This window comes from Megalobrama amblycephala, linkage group LG13 (genome assembly GCF_018812025.1).
Source record: "Megalobrama amblycephala isolate DHTTF-2021 linkage group LG13, ASM1881202v1, whole genome shotgun sequence".
Lineage (NCBI taxonomy): Eukaryota > Metazoa > Chordata > Actinopteri > Cypriniformes > Xenocyprididae > Megalobrama > Megalobrama amblycephala.
The window spans coordinates 34,764,323-34,791,377 of NC_063056.1; the positions used below are offsets into that span (position 1 = coordinate 34,764,323).

Sequence of the window (27,055 nt, forward strand, 5' to 3'; positions counted from 1 at the left end):
CGACTAGGCCTGGTTTCTTTCTCCATTTTAACACCTGTTTGCCACCTGATGTCACCTGTTGGAGTTTGGGTTCCTTGCCACTGACGTTACAAAGGCCCATACTCGAAAAAAAGATTGCGAAGTTTGAGGACTTGGAAGATTATTTTTTGGCACAGAAATACTCTGTCATACGTCCAACTCGTGTTTTGAAACTTTGGCCATGTTTAGCGTGAGAATCCAACTCTTTAACAGTGTAAATAAGTCAGAATACATGAAATAGCATTATACCCCCCCCTTTAAGTGTAAAAACTGCATGGACAGGAGAGTTCAAAATAATAAGTACATAATATCAAGTGAAACACTTCACTTGATATTATGTGTTTATTCTTAGAGTCGTTTTTAATTCATTGTTGATATAGTGCACTCAACTGTCATGCACTAGGCCTATACTAAGATTAGTGAATGAACTAACAAGTGAGTGATATTGAACATTTCTATACTGTCAGTTGTCACATCACTATTGTGCTGTAACTTTCAGTGGCATGTGCCTCTCAAAACCAGGTATGTCACAGGATGTGCCACAACTTCCAACGGCATGTGCCAGTGGCACCAATACATAAGTTACCATACCAAATGTTAAAACACGATTAATCTTTGATTTAAATCTCACTTTACAGTTTTTTTTCGATTGCTAAACGACAGTGAGCAGAACTGGAGCTACATGTGCAAAACTCTAACTACAGTCTGAGTAGCCTGAGCTAAACAGTTCACATCACCTGCAAAACTCATTCCAAGCAACACAACTCTTAACACATGGCTCAAAACAGGTTCAGTGCAGCCAAACACTATGCACAACCCTCACTGAGATAACACACACTGTCACTCAGAACACACTCAGAGTAAAAACACTAGCATCAAACTCCAACACAGAAAATACAAACTTTTCATCTTTACAGTTTGAACAATTTCAGTGACTTCAGACAAAGTAATATTTTCTTCAACGAAAAGAGTGACATTCTTTCACATGATTCAACAATTCTTTAAGGTAAATGAAAATTGCTTCAATAGTCTGTAGTAAATTATGGAATTACAGTAATGAGGGAAAAAAAAAAAAAAAAAAAAAAAAAAAAAAAAAAAAGGTAGAAACTATATATAGCCTATATGTATGTGTGTGTTCACTAACAAGTCTATAAAAAAAAAAAAAAAAAAAAAAAAAAAAAAAGACACCTGCTTAGGCTTTCAGCTGAAATTGCAATCAGCAGTGTTTGAAAGGCACGAGGCTGAAATCTATTCTGTTTTGAATGTGTGGTTCACAGTTTTGAGAGCAGTGTGTTAGCATTTGAACAAAGTGCTGAAAATCCACAGTGTTGTGCAGGTTGTGGTTAAAGTCATGGGATAAGTGTGTAGAGTTTTGAAAACTGTGTTCAAGCAATGAAAAACAAACTAGAGTTTGGTCCACATGAACTGCTGCTGTGCAGACTGTAGTTAAAGTTTTGCACGTGACTCCAGTTGTGCCCACTGTCGTTTAGCAATCGAAAAAAACTGTAAATAAGTAAACATGGGAAACTTAGATTTGAGTAGGCTTAATAAGGTTACTTCTCCAATAAAGAACACAGCATGTAAACTCTATTATGAAATGTTTTTGCTGTTCTCAGTGAAATCATCCTGCTGCCCAATTGATATACAGTTCTACCATATGATACCACTAGATGTCACCAAATGATTCAATAATTTGGCACTTTGGAAAGTCTTTAAGTCAAAATTTTAATCAAACATTGAAGAGATATACACTTGTAATCATTGGAATTACAGTTAAGATTAACATGATTGATTTCTGTATCACAGGCAAGTGAATATAGATAGTCTGTGTAAAGAGCTTAATTAAATTGCACATTCATAGGCATGGGTGAAAGAGGGAATTCGTCTAAGTGTGCGTTAGCCCTGTGATGGAATGGCCATCCATCCAGGGTGTTTCCCTGCCTTTGACCTGAGATGCTTGGATAGGCTACAAAGGGATAGGCTGTGCAATCATGAAAAGGACAGTTGCCTTGGAAAAATGGATCAGTGGATTTAATGGAATCATAGATAGATGCAGTGCTTTGACAATGATTAAAACTCCTATAGTCAGACACTGGATATTGATTAAAAGTGTCTTCCCGTGTTTAATTCACCAGCAAAAGGAAGCAAACCACCAAGAGGATTAGAGAAGAAACGGTCTTGGCACTGGAATTGCAAAATATGTCCAGACATTCACTAAAAGAGGAGAGAAATACAGATGTGATGATGAATACAAAAACTTAAAACACTGTCTGCCTGTGCAATGGCCCCTCAAATGGAAAAATATTAATTTCATCACATTTTAGAGAGATCATGCAATAAGTAACTGTTTCATTTTACTAAATGTATCATTTTAAAATGGTCCTGGTTTCTGATTGACAGTAGTATGCTTATTTAGAATATATCTTTGTATATCTTCTAGCAGAAGAATGCAACTTAATAAATTAGCTTTTTAAAATGTTTTTGTAAAAATGTGTAGTTTTAACATTTGATATAACTTGTGAATATATGCTACTGTGAATCAATCCTCACAATGTTTATTTATGATGATTACATAGCTTACACATTATAGCACAGCCTCCCGAATCTTATTTCTTAAGAATTGCAGGCAAATAAAAAAGCAGCTATTGATTTTTTTCAACATTTTCCATCCACATAAAAAAAAAATATAACCATATGAGATTGTGACTTACCCCTTAGTAGGTTCTGGTGTAGAAGTTGTCTGATGAGGTGTGGGAAGAGCTCTAGGAGGGAAGACACTGTTAGGTTTATTTCAACCGATACTAAATGAATATCAAATTTCAGTAAACTCTGACCACACTGCAAAAATAAATTCTGCAGTTTTTACAAAATAATTTTGGCAGCTGTGGTAAAAAATACAGAAAAACATTTTACAGTATAAAACTGTAATTTACAAACAAGAAAATCTGAATGTAAACCGATAAATTCAACAATGCTAACTACTACTAAAATCTGTTTTGTACCTTCAACATATACTGACAATGACCATAATAATGCAAGTGGTAAAAGAGAAAGCCACATGAAGAATCAGAGTTCATCACAAATAGCTTTTCCACGAGTTGAAGTATATACTAATATAAAGAAGGTGCACAGAGTCATTCACGAGTGTTGGCATTTAAACCCATCAGCTTGAGAATATTCTTTTTACTCAGTGCATAAGTGTTATTCCAGAATTGTTTTTTTTAAATTATAGATTCAAATTTGTTAAAAATGGTTAGGTCCACTCAATATCATAACAGATTAATATCAGATCATGCCCCAATATCACTGGACCTAAAATTGAAAGGGGATGTATAATTGGAGATTTGACAACTCTCTTTTGAGTGATATAAAATTCTGTGATTACATAAAAGAAACAAACTGGGTACTTTTTGTCTGAAAACGACATTGGTAATGTGACTGACTCGGTGCTATGGGACTCGATGAAAGCTGTCATTAGGGGCAATATAATTTAATTTCAAATAATGAAACAAAGAAGATAAAGAGATTAAATGGAATAGATAGCCTAATTACAGAATTAGAGAAAAGTTATAAATTTAATTACTGTTCAACTACTTTAAAGAAAATTGTAGCATTGAGAAGTGAATATAATACTATTCTTGCCAAAAAAAATTGCTAAACTTCTTAACCAAATTTAACAATGCCATTTTGAATTAGGCGAGAAGCCTCACAAACTACTAGCTCGACAGCTTAAACAGTTTCAAGCATCTAGAGCCATTCACAAAATTCAGACAGAGAGGGGCGAAATATTAACTGATCCCAAACGAATAAACGAATGCTTTGCAGACTTTTATAAAGACGTATATATATCCAAAGGTAATATAGATATAAATGAAATAAATAAATTCTTATCTAATATTGATCTTCCCCAAATAAGTGAAGAAGCTGTTGAAATGTTAGAGAAGGAAATTACTTTGGCTGAGGTTAATGAAGTTGTTAATAATCTCCCAAAAAATAAATGTGCAGGCCCAGACGGGTTTAGTCCAGAATATTATAAAAAATTCTGGGATATTCTTGCTCCAATGTTTCTTCGTATGATCAATCATTCATTCTCCCAATCGAAACTACCCCTGACACTGTACAATGCTAACATAGTATTAATACCTAAGCCCGGACGGGATAAAATGTAGATGTCATCATACTGTCCAATCTCCTTAATTCCAATAGAGGCAAAAATTATTAGTAAGGTCTTAGCTAATAGGTTGCAACTATATATTTGCTCAATCATAAATCAAGATCAGACCGGATTTATGCCAAATCAGCGCATACAATCAAACTTAAGACGCCTTTATAATATAATATATGCGAAACAAAAGCATGCTTGATCTCTTTAGATGCTCAAATCGAATGGCCGTATATGTTTGCAATGTTTGCCAAATTCATTCAATGGATTAATATTTTATATGCTAAACCAAAAATGGCAGGAAAGATCAATGCAATTAAAATGGTAACTCTCCCTCGATTTTTATATTTATTTTTTTCCATCCCAGTTCTTATTCCAGTTAAAGGGTTAGTTCACCCAAAAATGAAAATTATGTCATATATTACTTCCCCTCATGCAGTTCCACACCCGTAAGACCCTTGTTAATCTTCGGAACACAAATTAAGATATTTTAGTTGAAATCCGATGGCTCCGTGAGGCCTCCATAGGGAGCAATGACATTTCCTCTCTCAAGACACTGATTCATTGTGCTCCGAAGCTTCCTGAAGCAGTGTTTTGAAATCGGCCATCACTAAATAAGTTGTTCTTTTGGGGTTTTTTTGGCGCACCAAAAATATTCTCGTCGCTTTATAATATTAACATTGAGCCACTGTACTCACATGAACCAATTTAAATATGTTTTTAGTACCTTTATGGATCTTGAGAGAGGAAATGTCATTGCTCCCTATGCAGGCCTCACGGAGCCATCGGATTTCAACTAAAATATCTTAATTTGTGTTCTGAAGATTAACGAAGGTCTTACGGGTGTGGAACAGCATGAGGGTGAGTGACAGAATTTTCATTTTTGAGTGAACTAACCCTTTAAGTTATTTGCAAAATTGGAGTTTATAATTGTTTCATTCATATGGAATAATAAAGCGGTCAGAATATCTAAAAAACATTTATGGAAACCCAAAGCAAAGGGAGGATTTAATCTTCCATCCTTCAGATGTTACTATTGGGCTGCTAATTTACAGTTCCTTTCCTGGTGGAGACAAACAGAGGTTAAAGGGGAGATACCAGAATGGGTTTGGTTAGAAAGAACATCTTGTAGGAAGACCTCTTTAGAAGCTTTGTTGAACAGTCCAATAAAAATCGAATCAAGGTTTTATAATGAGAATATGTTAATAAATAACTCTCAAGATATGGAAGCAGATTAAATCATATCTGGATCTTCCACATATATATTTGGATAGCCCAATTTGTAAAAACCATGCCTTTACCCCTGGTTTACAGGATAAGGTTTTTCCCCAATGGAAACAAAAAGGTTTAAGTTCCATAAGAGATTTATATATTGATAATAAATTTGTCTCATTTATCCAACTTAAATTAAAATATGATCTTTTATCTACAGATTTTTTCTGGCATTTACAAATTAGGGTGTTTGCTCTATTAATGCAAGGCATACTGTAATCCAATTCAAAGTCATTCACAGGCTTCATTATTCAAGGACTAAATTACATAGGATTTACCCAAATGTATCCTCTGTATGTAACAAATGTAAAGTCTCAGAAGGTACGTTGTCTCATACCTTTTGGTCATGTCATAAAATTAGACCATTCTGGCAGAATATATTCAAATTTCTTTCAGTTGCATATAAAATTGATCTGAGCCAAATACTTTGATACTTCAAATATTGGAAGTAAATGTGTTGCAAGCTGTTTCTTTAAGCATGATCTTAGCTAAGAAGGCAATTTTACAGAAATGGAAGTCTGAGTCTGTACCAACCTCTGAAATTTGGCTTAGAGAGCTAAGTTACGTGTTACCTCTAGAAGAGCTGAGATACAGGATTTTAGATAAACAAAAGACATTTGTAAAAATATGGAACCCAATAAAAATATTCATTAATAATCTCGACTTGTAACTTCTTAAAGGCTTAGTGGTTAAGGATAATGGTATGCTCTGTGTGTTTCAATTATTTGTATTGCTTGTTCATTTTTCAATGAGCTATAGTACAGCCGACAAATAGATCATTTATTATATATATATATATATATATATATATATATATATATATATATATATATATATATATATATATATATATATATATATATATATATATTTATTATACACACACTGTATATAATTTTTTTTTTACTGCCTTTGTTTAGTTTTTGTTCATGTTAAAGGAACAAGTAGGAGGCCTAACTTTCTTTTTCCATTTTTATGTGTTGAATATGTATATGTGGGCTGTATGTATGCATTTAACAATTGCTAACATGCAAGTTTAGGAATGTGCATGTTTAAATGTGTATGTGAAGGTATAATGAGATTGTATATACTCGTACATGTGTATATATGTCTATATAATGAGTGTGTGTATATGTATGAGTGTATGTATATATGGAATGTGTATGTATATATTGTATATTCATACAGAACATTTATGTCTTATGTAGTTAGTTGATTATTTAGTTGTTCACTTTGTGCACAAGTATATTAATCTCTAACAACGGCAGTATATAATACCTTGTTTTGTATACTTACAACTGCATAACATATTCAGTGTCATTAATGTTCCCTGTTTGTCAAAAGCCAATTAAAAAAAATTTAAAAATAAAAAAATAAAAAAAAGTGGAATGTCAGGGAATTGTGGGAATATCAGTTTACAGTTTTTGACTGTAAATTATACATTGATTTTGTCGTTTTTACTTATAAAAATGATAAATTTACAGCATTTTACTGTGAAAATTACATAAAATGTCTTTTACAGTTTTTCCCTGTATATAATACGGGAACTTACTGTTAACTTATTTACAATTTTTTTTCCATAACGTTTTTACAATATTTTACCGTTCAAATCACATTCATTTTTTACAGTACACTGTTTTAGAGTGTTTTAAACAATGATTATTCAAAATTACAAACCTCCGACAATCTATTCAAGAAACAGTTTCCTAAGAATATCACTTAATAAATATGATTAATAAGTGTAATGTTTTTTTTTTTGAAGATATGCTATGTAGTTTTTTTTTTTTTATTATTATTTAAAATGCCCCAAAATATTATTAATGAGGGAATGCAAAAAACATTTTCCAAACCATGTCTTCACTTAATACACTTTGATACAGAGATCCTAAAGTGACATGGTGGTGGAAAAAATATGGGAGGAAAAAGTATTTTCCAAAGCTTCGGTGTTCTTTTGCAAAACTTTTGCATTCCCCAGAGAAACTTTTAGCATTCTCTCGCAAAACCTGTTGTGTTCTCTAGTGAAATGTGTGTTCTCAAGAGAGACTTCTGCACGGTGCTTCACACTTGCATTTTTACAGCATCACTTAAGAGAACTTTACGGAGTCCCTTATGGAATGAAAATATATTTCCCTATATATGAATGATCAATATATTACATGATTTAACAGTATATTTGAAAATACACAGAAAAATATATTGAAAAATAAATATGGAATTGCCACTTTTCATATATTGAAAAATATGTGATAATATATTTACTAATATATCATAATGTATGTAATTTTATATTCAGTAATATACTTCATATTATATAGAATTATATGTGATCAGATATGTTACTGCATGCATAATATATTGCAGATATATTTACTCACGCAGTATAAACATATGGTAAAATATATTATATAACACATTTCTTATATTTTATAACAATTTACACTTTATTTGTTCCATATTTTCAAGTTAATTGACAAACTAAGCACACCTGCATGTACTAACGTTTCTACCAAAGAGACTATAAATGTACTATAGTGCGCACAACCGTTACTTCTTAAATAAAATTATCACAGTCTTAATGGTGTTCAGCCAATCATAAATCTAACCTCAGGCTCTACTCTTCAGCACAACGGTAACCCCAAAAACTCACACATCTTTTAAATTCCAAGATAATACAACTTTAAACACTAACAGATCTCCCACTATATTGAGCAAAACACATGAAATAGCACTTAATTTTTAACATTTACTCTCCTTTAACAATCAGAAGCAAAGCATGCTGGGAACTAGAAGTCTGTTGTAACCACTGATTCTAACTTATTCCTGTGTGTGTGTGTATTTTTATATTTTATATATATATATATATATATATATATATATATATATATATATATATATATATATATATATATATATATATATATATATATATATATATATATATATATATATATATACACACACACACACACACACACACACACAATACATTCACATTTATATGGGAACATGTATGTGCAATATATGTACACAATAAAGGATAAAACTTTATGAATGTAATGCTATTTTTGTCTTCATTTATAAATATTTTATATGTATTAATATATAGCCATACATGGTCAATGCATATATTGCAGTATATTGAGAAATATAAGCACTAGTTTTCCATATATGGAAATGTATAATATATTGCATTATATTTTGCATATTTCCATATATTTTTGAAAAAAAAAAAAAAAAAAAAAAAAAAGTCAGGAAAAATAAGTCAGTGCTTTTGTATTTTCTCGCAAATGTTTTGCATTCCACCGAGAACGCAAATGCTTTTGGGAGGGAATACAAAGGTCTTGTGAGCAAATGCAAAGCAACATTTGCAAGAGTACACAAATATAGCACATTCTATACCTTATTTCTTAAATATAGTGTTTAATTTCTCATTAGACCTTTAATCTTTTTTTTTTTTTTTTTTACATTTAACAAAAGTTAAAAGGATATTCACCTTGGGTCACATGGTCCCTGCTGGGCACTCGCATCAGGAGAAATGTTGAAATTCTTCACTGTCACTTTAGAGCAGGGTAGAGAGTGATTCTGAAGTAGCCCTGAGATATCTGTGAAAAAAGTATTCAGGAATAATAAAAAACATTTAGCTGAATATTCTCAGAACTTGAAAAGAATGGAAAAATACAGCGTTCAATGACCAATTTTAGGAAGTTGAATTTCACATTGCGTGGCATTAATGTGCGAGATGTGGAAAAAGCAATGAAACCGCGGTCACAGGCATTTGTCTAGCACGTTTCCATTAAAAAACAAAAACAAAAAGTGTTTTATTTGCTCCGGCCAGTATTCTGCCCATTTTTTACTCCGAAAAACAGGGTTTTTCTGAGGTTACTTAACAAAACCTACCTTCCATGTTGAAGAGGAATATGATGTCACCACCCTTGACGAACTCTCTTCTGGTCAGATCATCTTTCATAATGAAATATCTATAGCCCCACAAAAGACCCACATATACGGTCTCATTGCCAATGGTGACTCGAGTTCCATTTTTTCGAGGATTTTCCCAGTAATATCTGCCATCTGTTACAACAAAATATGTCTTTTAAAAAAGCCCTTTAAGTTAGAGATAACAATGTATTTGCTCTTTAGCTAAGGAAAATGCTGCATATAAACATGTGATGACAGAAACATAATAGGATTCTCACTGGAAGAAATCAAAGTAGGGTCAGTGGTGATGCTTTTTTCAGAGGACATGCGCTTCTGTATGTGTGGATTCTGGTCAAGCATCTGGAAGGTTATTTGTCTCCATGGACAAGGCCACTGCAACTGGTCATCATATGCTCCAGATACCAGACTAACATACATGGCAAGAGAAGTCGGATACACTTGTAATGCAAACTGAAAGCGATAGCCATCACTAGAGTAATACAATGGACTGTAATGTGTTGAAGATTCCATTATTGAAAAGTCCCTTATCTGCCATGTGTGGGGACACTCAGTCTCTGAAATATTGATATCATCCAGTGAAAAGCCTCCACTGGAGTTTCCAGCTCCTTTACGGGCTTCAAATACAACTTGGAAGGTTTTATTTGCATTCAGTGACACATGATGCAGCTTCCAGTGATTACCAGGGCGTTCTGCAAGAAATTAAATTGTAACATTAAACAACTTAGGAACATCTTGATAAACAGACCTATATGTTTTGTAATATGTACAGTATTTGAGGAAGAGACAGACCTGTGATCTGATCCATAAGTCTGAGAGTTCCTCTGTTGTCTGCTTCATTCTGGTACTCTCGTATCCAGATGTTGAGCTGGTCAGACTCATTACCACTGTGATAGTAGTAGAACTGTAGACACTGGACTTTGCACTCTCTTTTAGGGGTCATTGTCTTGCTCTCCATTCTGGCTGTGTCCCCTTCATTTCTGCCCTCAGTGCTGAAGTGCATGAAAAAAGACGTCCCTGTAGGAATGAAAACAGGTAGATGTGTGGAAATGGGCATAAGTATACGTAAAGTCACTTCCTGTGATGTCAAAACAGACACTTTCCATTGACTGACTGACTGAAACGGATCTCACCATTCTGTTCTTTGCCCAAGTAGCTGTGGTCAGTCACATTGATGCCACTCACTGACTTCACTCTCTGCCAGCCATAATCAGCAGCAGAACAGACGCTCATCTGACACAGAGATTCATCATCAAAACTGCAGTGGTCAAGAAAAGAGATGGAGGAATCTGTAATGCAAACAGACAAACACTGAGGCAAAATCAATTCCTTACAACTTCCCACTCATGACATGTTTTCCCTGGTCTCCCTTACATCAGTCTTTAAGTGAAAGTGAAAAATGAAAACAATATGTATAAAACACTCACTGCATTTATAGAGTTTGTTGAGCTCAATCGCATCATATTCACTGATGTCCAGGCGTTGACCAATCACATCCTGGAACTCGGGAAGCTTGGTAATGATCGTGGATCCATTACCGTTACTAAAGGCATTTTTATCATAATGCATCACAGAGTAATAGTCATATGGGGTGCCTTGGGTGGTGGTCTCATTCTCACTGTATTTATCGAAATTGCTCTCCTCCTCTGAAAATAAAGACCAGTTGAGTTATTAAGGTGATTGTTCATAAAGAATGGATTACTTAAGAGCTGATTAGTTAAATGTGCACTGCAAACAGTATGTCAGTGTATGTCTGTATTGAACTGTTTTACTCTTTTCATTAAAAAAATAAAGTTAAAAACTAAATAATAAAACTACAAGGCAACCTTTAATGATGTTTTCAAATTTGATGGTCACATAATCATCTCTGTCATATCTTGACTGCTCATGCCAAAATCCTAGTGCGTGGAGAAACTCGTGCTCAACAATGGCTTTAATTCCACAGCCATCTCCAATGGAAAGAGTCTGACCTCCAGAATATATGCGCCCAACATATGACCAACACCTGCAAAATAAGAGATAACAGCACATTCATGTAGCAGATAATGAATGTGAATTAATATTTTGAGTGGTAGAGTAAAAGGCCTTTATACTGTTGATTCAGTATAACAGTTTAGGCTGTATCAGAATAGACTATAATACCGTACTCGGTTACTAACGTAATCTCAGTTCCCTGAGATACGGAACGAGTACTGCGTATGGGGAAAGGTCTCCTTTTTCCCTGTTACTGAAGCCTTTTTCAATAACACAGTGTAACTGCATCGTCATTGGTTCACTCATAGACAAGTTGTTGAACCAATGACGGCGCGGCATAGCTGCGCGGCCTATGGCGACAAAGCCTGCGAATATTCCCGCCGAAATGGGTGGGGTAGCTACATAAGCAGGCGCTTCGCCATAGGATTTCAGGTCATTCGACTGAAGCGACGACACTGAAGCCGCAGCCTCGTGGCACGGCATGTAACGCAGTACTCGTTCCGTATCTCAGGGAACCAAGGTTACGTTAGTAACCGAGTACGTTCCCTTTCGATACTTCACTCGTACTGCGTATGGGGAATGAATTCAACCGCGCCGTGCCACGGCAGGGAACGACTGGACTTGTCTTGGACACCGCGGGGGAACCAGAGAACAAGTGAGAAGGCTGGAGCCGTTGAACCCTTGTTACACTACCAAAAGGGGAGTTAACTCCCAGAGTGGCATGAAGCGGAGCTCAATAGAGGCCGCTGGATCATACCGAGATGACCGAGCTTGTAAGGTCGAGACATCCAAATGATAAAATCTGACAAAAGTGGACGGCGAGGACCAGCTGGCTGCCTCACAGATGTCTTAAATCAAAACTGCACTAGACCAGGCCCAAGAGGAAGCCATTCCTCTAGTGGAGTGGGCTCTAACTACTATGGGGCAGTTGAGGCCCATAGAGAAGTAACAGAGTAATAGCATTGACTATCCGACACGCAAGACGTTGCTTTGAGACCGAAGACCCTTTGGTGCGGCCACCAAAGCAGATGAGCAGGAGCAGAGAGCTGATCGGATTGCCGGAAAGGCTGTGATCGCTCAACGTAGGTCCTTAATGCCCTGACGGGGCAGAGCAATTCCAGCTCTCGCTCGTCCGACAAGGGAGGAAGCACTGAGAGGGAAATGACCTGTGCTCTGAATGGAGTCAAGAGCACCTTAGGGATGTAGCCTAGGTTTCAAAACAACCTTGGAGTCGTTGGGCCCGAACTCAAGGCATGCAGGGCTCACGGAGAGGACCTGCCAGTCGCCAACACACTTAACCGATGCTAGTGCAAGTAACAGAGTGGTTTTGAGCATCAGGGGCCTGAGGTCAGCTGAACAGTGGCTCAAAGGGAGGCCCTTTGAGAGCTCTGAGGACCAAAGAGAGATCCCAGGTGGGAACGGTGAGAGGATGAGGTGGATTCAATCGCCTAGAACCTCAAAAAACACACCACAAGGTTTCGTCCCACTGACTGGCCAGCGATATGAGCGTGAAACGCTGCGATGGCTACTACGTAAACTTGAGCGTTGAAGGGGTGCGACCCAGTTCTAAACGCTCCTGGAGAAAAGACAGTATCGGACATACATCACACTCCACTGGGTTTATGTTGCCACCAGGAGGACTCTGTGCTTGTCTTCCCTGATTCATCTGATGATCTGCGAGATCAGAGCAATCGGGGGAAAAGCGTAAAGGAGGGTGCTGGGCCAGACGTGAGCCAGTGCAACGTCCTCCTTCAAGAAATAAATTGGGAAGTGAGAGTTGTCTTCTGAGGCGAAGAGGTCTACCTCTGCCTTCCCGAAGAACTCCCAGATCGTGAGAACCGTCTGGGGGTGGAGCATCCACTCGTCTGAGGGGACATTGCTCCGGGATAGCATATCTGCTCCCAAGTTTGTTCTCCCAGTTGTGTGAGTCACTCTGAGCGACTGAAACCTCAGTAATGCCCATTCCAGAAGACGCTTCGCCAGAGCGCATAAGCGGCTGGACGAAAGACCACCCTGGTGATTTATGTATGACACCATTGTCATGCTGTCCGACTGGACTTAAGACGTTGCGTCCCGTCAGGTGTGTCTGAAACGCGTGAAGGGCTCTGTTCCTGACCGATGCCGCGAGCTGCTGAATGGCCAGAGCGCACTCTGGCGATACTACAGCCGTCAAATGGGCTGAGTCGAAGACTGCACCCAGGAACATTATACGTTAGCTGGGGAGCAGTGAGCTCTTGGCAAAGTTGACCCTGAGACCCAGGCACTCCATGTGGCTTAGTAGCACGGATCTGTAATGCTCCAGCTCGGCTCGTGACTGGGCTAGGATGAGCCAGTCGTCGAGATAATTGAGAACCCGGATTCCCAACTGTCTCAGTGGGGAAAGCGCCACGTTCATGGACTTGGTAAAAGTGCGAGGAGCTAGGGACAGCCCGAATGGAAGGACCATATATTGGCAAGCCACACCTTCGAATGCGAATCTCAAGAATCGCCTGAGATGGGGGGGCTATCTGGATGTGAAAGCATGCAGGGGCAAACCTGCGCGAGGATCTGCTTCAGCGTTAACATCTTGAACTTCCATCTCATGAGGGAAAGGTTCAGGAGTCTGAGGTCTAAGATGGGTCTGAGACCGCCATCACTCTAGGGAATGAGGAAGTAATGGCTGTAAATCGCTCTCTGAGGGGAGACCATTTCTATAGACCTCTTCTCGAACAGAGACATCACTTTGGCTCGGAGGACGTGAGCGTCGTCCGTGTTTACTGAAGTGGGAAGCACCCCGCAAAAACGCGGGGGTCTGCGAGCAAACTGGAGCGAGTAGCCTTCAGATATTATCCCCAGAACCCACTTGATACTCCGGGGATGGCCTGCCAGGCCTGCGTGACAAGGGGTTGAATGGCGCCGGTTGGCGGGCCGCTGGAAGGGGGGCCTGCACACCGGCTAGTTTTTAGAAATGCTCCCGCATCCTCATGAACGTGGCTTGCGGGGTGAAACCGGCAAACGACACGCTGAGAAACTCAGTAAACAGATATATGCTTCTTGGAAAAATACACGTGTCCCACCTGAGTCAGGGGAGAGCATCAAGATATATTCCACCGAGCAGTGTCGGAAGTGAGACCGCTCTACCTCAATGAACATGGCTTGCAGGGCAGAGCCAGCAAGTCACATGAACAGAGGTCCAGCATAATGAGCATGTTAGTTCCACGGAGCACAAGTGAGCATTGAGCTCGCTTTCAGTGAGCGCATACATCCTCATGAACGTGGCTTGCAGGGACAGGGCCGGCAAACGACACGCAGAGAGACTGGAATAAATATGCTACAGCAACTGATATGCTGAATATAAATAACATAGGTCTCACCTAAGACAGGTGAGAGTGTCGTTATATTTCTCAAAGGACGCAGGTTGCAGGGCAGAACCGGCAAGCAACACGCTGAGAAATTCAGCAAACTCGGCAGAAATACGCTGTATCAACTGAAATTTTATATATATATATATATATATATATATATATATATATATATATATATATATATATATATATATATATATATATATATATATATATATATATATATATATATATATATATATATGAACGTGTCTCACCCTAGACATGGGGAGAGTGACATGTTATATTTCTCAATGAATGCGGCTTGCGGGGCGAAACCGGCAGGCAACGCATAGAGAAACTCAGCGCAAACAGCAGAATCAGCTCCATTAATACAGTATGAAAACATGTTTCTCGCCCGAGTCGGGGGAGAACATCAGGTTATATTTCTCAATCGACGCGGCTTGGGGGGCGGAACCGGCGAGCGACGCGCATTGAGACAAGGAAAAATACACTCACACAAATAGAAAATGTATCATGAGTCTCGCCTAAGCCAAGAGCATCATGTCAAATTCAGCTGAGAGATTCAGTTAACTTCTGCAAAAATCTGCTATATAAACTGAATGTTTATAACATGGGTGTCAGTGTCACCCAAGAGGGAGAGAGAGCGACATGTTATATTTCTCAAACGCGGCTCGCGGGCAGAACCGGCGAACAACGCATAGAGAAGAGTGCAAACAGCAGAAAGATGCTCCATTAAATTAAGCATATAACATGTTTCTCACCCAAGCTAGGGAAGACAGACATGTCATATTTCTGAATTAACGCGGGGAGGGACCGGCGAGCGACGCACATAGAAATAATGAGAAATAAGCTCACTCAGATAGAAAATGTATCATGAGTCTCGCCTAAGTCAGGAGAGAGCATCATGTCAAATTCAGCTGAGAGAGCGAGAGCTCGCATCCTCAACGAACGCGGTTTGCGGGGGAGGACCCGGCAAATGACGCGTTTGGAGACGGCATTTGAAGCAAACGCCAGCGAGAAAGTAGAAAAATAAGCTCTGTACTCACCTGACGGTAGACGGCAGGGAATGAGCTGAATGCTCTCAGATGCTGAAGGCGGCACGGTGAACAGCTGCTAGAGAGCGAAGATCCACGGAGCGAGGCTCGGCATGTGCCACAGCTGTGGCGCAGCATTGAGGCAACGCCGCCGCCGTGAAAACGGCGATTGTAGCTCTTTTAGAGCAGCGAGAGCCGCTTGGAAAGCTCTTTTAGAAAGCGGCGTTAAGCCGCGGGAAAAGCTCTTTAAACGGCGCCGGATGGCGGCAGGAGACGCGCTGAGAGGCGGCCGGAAGCGGGCGGCTCGAGAGCGGCGCTCGAAGCGGCAGTCTGCGAGGGTATGGCAAGCCAAAGTACTCACAAACGCCTGGTCGGACGTCTGATTGCACACTGACGCGTCAAAAGCGCGCGTTTTGACAGCAAAACGTGCGTCCTCGACGTGTGATTTTCGTTAAGAACACGCGTTCTTAACGCGCGCTTTGGTATCATGGGAAACGCGCGTCAAGAACTTCTCGACGTGCGCTTTGGAGTGACCAAAAACGCGCGCTTTTGACGTGCGTTTATCATAACACAAATGGGCGTCGAATACGTGCGTTTTGAGTCAGACAAAACGCTCGTTATGAACGTGTGAACAGGTAAACCAAACAGGCAATGCAAACGTGTGTTTAAAGTGTCCATCAGGCGAAGAGAACGCGCTCTTTCCGTAGAGTTCTCAAAAGTGCATGTCGAAAGCGTGTGCTCACTCTTTAGGGCTTTGAGTCTGTTATGTTTTTGTCCGCTATAGGTTTAGGACAGTATTATCATTAAACTCAACCAAAACAACATGGAATTGTCGAGGATAAATTTGGCAGATGATTATAATGGTTAAAGTTATAATCCATAATAATTAATATGAAATATGCATATGAAAACGTAAAACTATTATTTAAAATAGCCGTGGGGGATTACAGTGGATATTCCTTCGATCAAGGCCAAAACTTTGTAAGTTTGTAAGGAGCCAATAACGACATGTATGATCATCTTGGCTATATATTACGGTGGCGCATTGCCTCATAAATAATATTTTTTTCCCCTCAATTATGTCATTAAGACATCTTTTCTCGTAATAACGAGATGTTATGTCGTTAAAATCACATATTTTGTACGTGACGTGTACGAAAAATACCTTTATACCTTTATCTGATCTATAGAGCTCATATAGCCTATATCGGTTCAATTTACATTTATTTTTTTTAGCGCTTTTCACAATACTTAGGCCTATAGTTTTAAAGCAGCTTTATAGGAAATGCTTTAACATTACAATTTGGAGTACCTAATCTGTTATCAAAGGTGACTGTACAAGTTATGGCCTAATTTCAGACATATATAGCCTACATAGGCTATATGTAGTTAGCTAACATATTAATTTAAACAATGTATTAAGGTAGAAACAATGAGCGATGTCCAGAAAAATGTGTAGGCCTAGCCTACATATATATATTAAATATAATTATATATATATATATATATATATAATTAATATATATATTAAACGTTGTAGCCTACTAAGAAAGCATAGGTACTACACAGAAAACTGTATTCGTGCAGAATTTGATCTTTTAATAGCCTATCACTTAGTAGGCTACATTAAGCGACCTTGAGCTTTTTCTTTATAACGGTTTTTTTATAAGAGAAAAACACTTAATGTAGGCTAATTAAACGAACTGCGTTCATATTCTGGGCTCATCTGCTTTGCTGTACATAGTATGGTTTAGTATGGTGTTTACTGAGTTTGGTCTTTTATGTCACACATTATACAAGCATTAAGCTTTAAACATGTATTTTAGGCTATCTCCACAACAAATCCATAATGGTATTCAATACAAAACAAGACTGAAAATTGTTATAAAAAGTATAAAATAATCATAAACAAATTATGGCATTCATTACAAACAATATTTATTTAAAAGCCTAAAAAAATGTATTTAAATTGACACTGTTGGGCTCTCATTCGGCACAAATCCAATTGTGTATTAGCACTTGGACATTAAAATATATTTACGCCTATTATGTTGTTAAACAATGCTTTCGTGTCCCAAAACAGCACTCACATGCGCAAAAACATGTTTGGAACAGGGTCGATAATTTCAATATTAGTGGGGCTCAGCCCCAAATGAGGGATTTAAAAATATATATATGCTATAGGCCGATATAGGCCTATTTAATAAATGTTATGCATGAACAATACATAGGAGGCCTATATCAAGTCAATCCCTGTTGAATTTATTTCTAATCATTCTAAATATTCATGAATATTCAATACGAATATCGACAAACTTTAGGCTATTTTTGGGATGTATTTGTCTAGATTGGCAATATGTGGCTAACATTTTCTTTTTAATATTTTTTCCAATACATGTAATCTTTTGAACACTATTTTTTTTTTTAAACTCTATTTCTGTGCAGTAAAATTAACTTGAATGTATAACAAAATTTAGTAGTTTAGGCTTTAAAATATTGTTTGTAGGTAATGAATGCCAATATAATTTATGTTTATTTAATACTTATATTTTGTATAGAACAATTTAAAGGATTTGTTGTGGAAATAGCCTAAAATACATGTTTAGCATATTTTTTTGTAAAAATTTCGTTTTTACCGGCTAGCTCGGCTTCATGGTTGGCATAGGGGTATTTAATCCCACCACTGCGTAGGCTTTTTTAGTTCCCCTTGCGCTACAAATCTTTTAAATTTAATGGTATTCAGATAAACAGAACAATAATGACAAATATAATATATAAACGTCAACCCCAAACCAAATTAATTTAAAGCTAAACTGAAATAGAAACCCATTTGGCATAAATCCAAATGTTTCCATATGCACTATTTGGATCCTATAGCCTATTTATTATTTAAACGCTCTGGGTAGCATTTCCCAAAAGCATCGTAAGCCTAAGTTGATCGTAGCTCCAAGCTCCATTGGTTTCAATAGAGCTACGATCAACTTAAGCTTACGATGCTTTTGGGAAACGCAGCCCTGGGCTGGATTTCCCGATAACGTTGTCTCTCAGCGCGCTACGAAGACCCTAAAGTATACCTTAACTGAATGTATACCTTTTTCAGGCATGTTGCCCAAACTATACCTTAGGAGGTTGCTTAAGATATACCTTCTTAAGTGCGACGTTACCAGGTGCTGCCCATGGCACTGAAGCTGAATTGGTTGATATCGATGGATCGAGAATCGATAATTCACTCTATACAGGGGCTGCTTCACTATGTTATGTGAGAAATCAGTGTTCTTTATAAAAAGAAGCACTTCAGAAGTAGAAAATGCATTTATCAGGACTCATTGGATCTTATAAAAATAATCCAAATTACAAGCTAAATCTATCTTGTAATTTATCTATATTCTGGGGGTGCGGAGCCCCCATCAGCGCGAGTTTAAGGCGACAGTTATTTAGAACATAATTTTAGAATGTATTAATTCCTTGGAGACACGTCATGCAGCTGGCAGATATGTATGTAACTCGTTTATATCGTTTTTCCTTTGTTATTCAAAATATCCACTAACTTGTTAACTACACCAAGCATTTTATGATATATTCCGATTGTAAAATATGTGGAAGTGAATTTTTGTCGCGCAATGAGTTTGCACCGCAATTCAGAGCTGTCGGATTTACTTAATTTTCCCCGAAATACATTAAAGTATGTGGCTGGTGAACTGGGAGAAGAATAGAGTAAACTTATGTTTCATACACAATGTGTATCTGATATTAATAAAACACTTCGTCAAATTATATAATTGAAAGGGTTATTATTGCAGCTTCTATAGACATCGGTGTATTGAATTTGAATTTAACAAACTATAAATGTATTTTTATATAGCCTAGTGCCTCATTCATATGTGTATTTAAATGACTGAAATCTAAATAAACCTGATGTGGGGTTGAAAACACTAAATATAGTTGTGATATATGACAAGAGCTGAGCGCGTCTGTCTCTGGATCAGAGCTAAAGCACATTTGAAGTGAATCTTTGCATTTTATTCTTTGTCATTATCCTAATTGAACACTGGGTGCATTACAACTTCAGAATTATATTCGTATAGACTGTCAGCAGTGATAAGGTATAGTTAAGAGTGGTCCAGACCAACCTTACGAAAGTATGACTTACAGAAGGTATACAAGAACGTTTCGGGAAACATGTATTAACGTTAACGACGTAGAGTTAACAAGGTTTCGGGAAATTCAGCCCTGATTGTACACAGACTAAAATGAGCAGTGGCTTTTTCTGTATTTGGTTGAATGTATTTTGTTTTGACAATAAACAGGCTGCATGCGATGTCAAGTTATAGTAGCCTAGCTAAAACTGATATGGCGCCGGCGCGTTCACTTGAATTTTCTTATAAAAGCATAAACAACTTAAAATACTCAGACATTTATGGTCATAAGAGTAACACCATTCGAATCTGTGTAGGTATAACTATTATTGTAACTATTATTTGCACTCACACAATAAAACATTGCTTGAAAAATAAAGACAAGCAATGCCTTTCCGTGAACTTCTCAAAAATGAATCGAAACTCATCATATGGTCTACTTGTCGCATTTTTTTTCTTTCATTTTCTTAATATGTTAATCATTTAGGTTTAATATATTTCGTGTATGCCTAGCTAGAAATAGGCTATTTATTCCTTTTATAAGATTTCATCTTGTTTTTTCTTCGTTCACAGAAGACCTTTTTTGAGGTATTGTCTCCACTTTCATTCATCAGTTTTATTTTGATAAATAGGTCTATGACAATATAGCATTATTTTTGTATCCGTAGCGCAGGCCTGTGTATTTTAGCAAAATTATTTTTGAATAGACCTATAATAAAATGCGACTGAAACACCAATGATAATTTTTTTCTCTCAAAAACTTAATTCTGACTTTGTGCATGTGGCATAATCAGGTGCGAGTTATTTTCCAGAAAGTAAGTAATGCTAAATAATAAAACTGTGTTTTATTAGGCTATTATAAACTGCATAGGCTACACGCCAATAAAACAATAATATTGTGTTCATAACTCTATGGGCATTGCCATCGATACAGGCATCTAAAGGTATTTTACACTATATTTGCTTCTGCTTTTCGAGTGCGGAAGTGTGATAAAGGCATGATAAATTCTCTATTATAAATCAGATAAAGGTATAGCCTATACATTCACGTCATATATGCCAACAAAATGTCGTTTTAACGACATAACATCTCGTTATTACGAGAAAAGATGTCTTAACAACATAAATTCTCGTTATTACGAGAAAAGATGTCTTAACGACATAATTGAGGGAAAAAAATATTATGTATGAGGCAATACGCCACCGTAATATATAGCCAAGATGATCACACATATGGTGTAGTATTTTATTGGCTCCTTACAAATTTACAAAGTTTTGGCCTTGATCGAAGGAATATCCACTGTAATCCCCCACGGCTATTTTAAATAATAGTTTTACGTTTTCATATGCATATCTCATATTAATTATTATGGATTATAACTCAACCATTATAATCATCTGCCAAATTTATCCTCGACAATTCCATGTTGTTTTGATTGAGTTTAATGATAATACTGTCCTAAACCTATAGCGGACAAAAACATAACAGACTCAAAGCCCTAAAGAGTGAGCACACGCTTTCGACATGCACTTTTGAGAACTCTAAGGAAAGAGCGCGTTCTCTTCGCCTGATGGACACTTTAAACACACGTTTGCACTGCCTGTTTGGTTTACCTGTTCACACGTTCATAACGAGCGTTTTGTCTGACTCAAAACGCACGTATTCGACGCCCATTTTTGTTATGATAAACGCACGTCAAAACCGCGCGTTTTTGGTCACTCCAAAGCGCACGTCAAGAACGCGCGTTTTAATAGCAAATCACACGCCGAGAACGCGCGTTTTGGCACACAAAAACGCGCGTTATTGACGCGCGTTTCCCATGATACCAAAGCGCGCGTTAAGAACGCGTGTTCTTAACGCAAATCACACGTCGAGGACGCGCGTTTTGCTGTCAAAACGCGCGCTTTTGACGCGTCAGTGTGCAATCAGACGTCCGACCAGGCGTTTGTGAGTACTTTGGCTTGCCATACGAGGGCGCCGGCGCTGTCTTCGTTCGGCGGTCTCAGCTCAGTCCGCTGCGGGACCCTCTTCGACGGCGGCGAGAACTTCTCTCAGGCGAGCTTCTTCCAGGCGGTGAAGGCTTCAGCCGGAGATCAGCAAAGAGCGATATGAAGTCCTTGTTGAAGGAGAGAGAACTGAAATCCTATGGCGAAGCGCCTGCTTATATAGCTACCCCACCCATTTCGGCGGGAATATTCGCGGGCTTTGTCGCCATAGGCCGCGCAGCTATGCCGCGCCGTCATTGGTTCAACAACTTGTCTATGAGTGAACCAATGACGATGTAGTTACACTGCGTTATTGAAAAAGGCTTCAGTAACAGGGAAAAAGGAGACCTTTCCCCATACGCAGTACGAGTGAAGTATCGAAAGGGAACATATATTACTAATATTGTGCATTACTAACTGGAACCATACTGTACCCTTCATGACTCTCCACAGAGATGTAAAAAATTTCTGCTGCTCTTGGTTTAAAGTCAATGCATGATTTCAGTCTGAATTGTTCAAAGGCTCTCAAAATGACTCCTTTATAGTTCATATCTATAATCACAATCAAAAATACATGATGGATGAAAAACATATAAAAGTGAAACTAATTTAAAAGTTGATTTAGTAAACTGTAAGTGAGAAATCCATCTTTTCTTACCTAGATTCACACTCAGCTCATATGGGACGGGAATATCCCACCGATTCCCAAGAATGGCGCTCCTTTGATTAGGCTTTAAAGCAGATTGTTTTACATAGAAATATGATATTGACTGATTTCTAAATTATTCAGTATTCAATGTACTTTTAGAATTTCTTAGAACAGAACTCACCATCATGATGTCTCCTTCTCTGAGATTTAAACCTAGCATTCAGTTTAAAGTAAATATGCTTGTGTTCAGTTTACAGTTTTTTTCAGTTGCTAACAAGCATTGTTTAATACCGAAACCACATTTTCAAAACTCTTCACACAGTCAGCGAAGTCAATGCAGACCAAACTGTGAACCATTTTTCATTGCTTTCAGACAAAATGCATTCAGTGACCACCAGGGCCGTCTGAAGGAATTTGGGGGCCCCAAGCAAAATGGACATGGAGGCCCCCCCGACCCCCGCACGCACGCAAAGCCTACAGGAACCACAGCATAGCCATATAGTTTAAGTTCACCCACACTTTATATAAATAAAAAAGGTTTACAGTGCAAATACTGCTGTTGCATATACTGTGCATAAATAAAAAAGGTTTATTTTTGCCTGTCCAACGTAGTTTTCGTTGATTTTTTTCATGTTTTTTTTTGGCTAAATGGTTATATTTTGCCCGGTTTAATTGTGTTTATTGCTATGCCATATTTTATTTTGTTGTAGCCATAGAGATGAAGTTAATACACTTAAAATTCCAGTTATGGACAACAAAAACAAAGAAATTTCAAGTTTTTCAACTTCAAATCTCTTGTCTTCAGTTTCTGGCCTCCTAATGATGTGAAATATGAGCGGGAGTTTACTCAGGGTGATTATTTTGACTTTATTTTGTATTTCAGCTGCGCGTCTTGGACGCGGCGTCCGTCAAAAATAGGCGAGGCGCCTATCTTTAGCGAAGCGGCGCGTCGAGCCGCTTCTGGGACGCTTCTCAAACGCACCGCGGCGCGGCTGGTGTAAACACGAGCATTGACTAGAGTGGCCGCGTATCAGCTCCGGTAGCCGCGTCGCAGCCGTAACGCGCCGCACACGCGTGCAGAGTAAACGAGGCTATCCTCCTCTTCCTATCTCTTCTTTCTCTTCTGGCTTCCTGAAGCATAATTCCGCTTCATGACTGCCGAGGAGGTTTTGTATTTTGCCGGCAGCAGAGATCACGTGGTTGGCTGGCTGCTGTCAGCGACTACTGAGAGGGGCCCCCTTGAGGGGGATCCCGATAACAGTATCATTGCACTTTACTGCATTGACGATCAAAGGGGCGTTCACACAGTGTCGTTGCATTTTATTCTTAACCAGTCGTTGTCTTGGGGCCCCAGGCCAGCTCGGGGCCCCAAGCAATTGCTTGGTTTGCTTGCCTTGTCGCGACGGGCCTGGTGACCACACTTTTCAAAATTCAGGAACTCTTTTCCCATTCGAACTCCACAACATGCAAAATACTATGTATTTTCAGCACATTTTTCTAATGCTAACACACTGCATTCAAAATGATTACAGTTTTTTACAATCGTTAGGACACATTTCTCAATATTTAGGCCACTTTTCAAAACTCTTCACACAGTTCTCCTAACCAACTTTCATCTTGGCACAGGAGTTAATTTCACATTCAAAATGCACTAAATCTACCAAAAAACTGATTCATGTCTCAAATCAGCTCATTCTTCCAGAACACTAGCAAAGTTTTCACCTGACAAACACACTTTGTCAGTCATAAAATACTGACCTAAAAACACTGACATCAGGTATCATTATACAGTTTTCTTTTGTAAAATTTCTTGACAACACAAGAATAACACCGTCTATTGTTTATAATTCACTGCAGTTTGTTACATGAACCTTGTTTACATAACAGTACAAAATTATTCCGAAGTTTTCCTCTTTGAACGGATGATAATGAAATTGAAAAACGAACGCTTGTGTAGGTGTTCAGTGTCATCTAATTGCTTTGATAGTATTTGATTTTTTAGATTCAGCATATATTTCATTACAATATTACTGTAGAAATGTAGCAAATTGCTGTCTTATTCAGTTTTGTATCATGTTATTGTTTTGAACATAAGTTTAACAGTTTTGAAAACAGTATGTCAGCATGTGCAAATTGGCCTGTACGTACAAAGAGTTTTGGCAGTTGTTGTGTCTGAGTGAGAAAAGAATTCATGAAATTTGAGAGATGTAGTCATTGAATGCATTTTGTTCCAAAGCAATGATAATTGATCCTCAGTTTCACCCACATAGACTTTTGTTGTGTTCACTGTGTGATGAGTTTTGCAAAAGTGACCTAAGTATTGAGAAATGTGTCCTAGCGTCTGTAAAAAACTGTAAAAACACATTCAAAACAGAATGATGACAAATTCCAAGCATTTATGCAGTAATTATTTTAAAATATTCTCAATTTTATAGCCAAAAAAAAAAAAAAAAAATATTACAAGCTAATTGCAATTTTAGCTGAAATTCCACCCAGGTGATGTTGATGAGAACTTGTGGCCAAATGCAAGAGAGAGAGAGCAGACTAGAACCATCACTGTAATTTACTATAATGAACAACTACACATGTTGTTACAGTAATGTGTAGAATGTATTTTATTTATTCTTTTTTTATTATAATTGCAGCCCTGGAGTTTTCCCCTTTTTTTTACCTTTTGGTTATAATTTTCAAGTACTATATTCATATAAAAAATGAAATTGTTTTAAAATTGACATAAACTGTTTGGCCACATTCATGCTGGTAATGCAGACTGTGTGAAGAGTTTTGAAAATGTGGTTTCGGTAATAAGCAATGCTTGTTAGCAACTGAAAAAAAACTGTAAATATGCTTGAATAAAATAGGAGTAAAAATAATGATTTATGAACAAAAACAGATATAAGGTACCTTACTACTTATATAAATATATTTGAGTTATTGAGATAATATAGTAATTTTACCTTTGTTTATATCAGGAATGTCCTTCCATTCCTCAGCTCCTTTGAGGAAAATATAATGAAGAAAACAAAAGAAGACAGAGAGGTGAAGTTGGAAAATAGAACTGAGTGCTTAGACAACAACAATTTTAGTGAAACAGTCTGAAAGTTAAATGATAAAAAAAAAGAGCAGTGAAAACTTCACACAGTAATGACAGCAAAATCAAAACAGGATCTTTTACACTGCACAATTGAGACATTGCAATAACTTTACAACAGATTAATGTCAGTGACTGTGCTGTACTTACCATTTATATCTGGTGGGAGCTGAGTACAAGAAATATGAAAACAATACTTAGACATTACGAAAATATTTTTAAAAAATCAACAGCTATATATCACCTTCAATGACAATGTATTATAACGTAAGCCTTCTACTATCCAACATACCGTTGGTGATGCAAGACAAAGAGCCAAAGCCAAACTCAGCAGAAGAAAATCACATAACTGCATTTTTGCTGGGAATCATAATGATCACATTTTATGAATGATGTTTTATCAGTTGCAATAAAATTTGCAAGCAAAATTCAAGAGATACACAAAGTATTTTAAATATTTGAAATACTCGTATCTCAATTACATTTATTACCATGAAAATACGCTATTAAAAAAATAAAAGGAGGATACATACCAGTTTTCGGTCTTTAACGGCTAAAGTTAAAACGTATAACTGCTTGACCAACGAGCTTGGCAGGTAAAAACCAAGTGAGATTGTCTGGATGTTTGACAAGTTATTTAAAATTTTTTGTACTTCCTTATACTGAGCTCTCCTTGGAAACAGTGACACACACACACACACACACACACACACACACACACACACACACACACACACACACACACACACACACACACACACACACACACACACACGTTTGTTTTTGTGAATTGTAAGGACATTCCATCCTTTTATACTGTACAAACTGTATTTTCTATTCCCCTTCACTACCCCTATCCCTAACACACACTCCTACGGACAATTTTGGACGTATATGGATTACATTTAAATAATAAATATAATTACAGTTTTTTTACAATCACTAGGACACATTTCTCAATACTTAGGTCACTTTTTCAAAACCCTTCACACAGTTCTCCTAACTAACTTTTATCTTGGCACAGGAGTTAATTTCACATTCAAAATGCACTAAATCTACCAAAACACTTCATTCATGTCTCAAATCAGCTCATTCTTCCTGAACACTAGCAAAGGTTTCACCTGACAAACACACTTTGTCAGTCATAAAACACTGACCTAAAAAACCCTAACATCAGGTATCATTATACAATGTTTTCTTTTGTAAAATGTCTTAACAAAACAAGAAAAACACCCTCTATTGTTTATAATTCACTGCAGTTTATGTTACATGATGTTTACATAACAGTACAAAATTATTCCCAAGTTTTCCTCTTTGAATGAAATTGAAAGACTTAGGCTTGTGTATGTTCATCTAACTGCTTTGATAGTATTTGATTTAGATTCAGAATATATTTCATTACAATATTACTGTAGAAATTTAGCATATTTCTGTCTTATTCAGTGTTGTA

The 27,055-nt window shown here is 37.4% G+C and overlaps 1 protein-coding gene across 3 annotated transcripts; it reads right to left on the bottom strand.

Annotated features, from left to right (window-relative positions):
• Positions 1-1,724: 1,724 nt before the first annotated feature.
• Positions 1,725-26,290, bottom strand: LOC125243203 (meprin A subunit beta-like). 3 transcript variants are annotated; one of them, XM_048152660.1, is made up of 16 exons: positions 26,139-26,290; positions 25,898-25,965; positions 25,756-25,774; positions 25,472-25,507; positions 22,696-22,727; positions 22,524-22,596; positions 22,300-22,417; positions 11,215-11,393; positions 10,816-11,034; positions 10,522-10,677; positions 10,181-10,405; positions 9,649-10,080; positions 9,350-9,523; positions 8,946-9,054; positions 2,730-2,780; positions 1,725-2,232 (listed from the first exon to the last, which is right to left on the bottom strand). In XM_048152660.1, exons 2-16 carry the CDS (start codon positions 25,958-25,960, stop codon positions 2,142-2,144), a joined length of 1,977 nt encoding a protein of 658 aa, XP_048008617.1. In that variant the 5' UTR covers positions 25,961-25,965; positions 26,139-26,290; the 3' UTR covers positions 1,725-2,141. The 3 variants fall into 3 exon arrangements, with proteins under 3 accessions (XP_048008617.1, XP_048008616.1, XP_048008618.1); XM_048152659.1 differs by having other exon boundaries at positions 25,472-25,510; positions 26,139-26,289; XM_048152661.1 differs by lacking the exon at positions 2,730-2,780 and having other exon boundaries at positions 25,472-25,510.
• Between the last annotated feature and the right edge of the window lie 765 nt (positions 26,291-27,055).

Bases quoted from the DNA above. Each gene is read 5' to 3' on its own strand.
- LOC125243203 (XM_048152659.1), bottom strand. From the start codon at position 25,960: ATGCAGTTATGTGATTTTCTTCTGCTGAGTTTGGCTTTGGCTCTTTGT. The intron at 22,418-22,523 runs GTAAGAAAAGAT...TTGTGATTATAG, and splicing joins TGAGCTGAGTGTGAATCTAG to ATATGAACTATAAAGGAGTC. The intron at 2,233-2,729 runs GTAAGTCACAAT...CTCCTCTTTTAG, and splicing joins ACACCAGAACCTACTAAGGG to TGAATGTCTGGACATATTTT.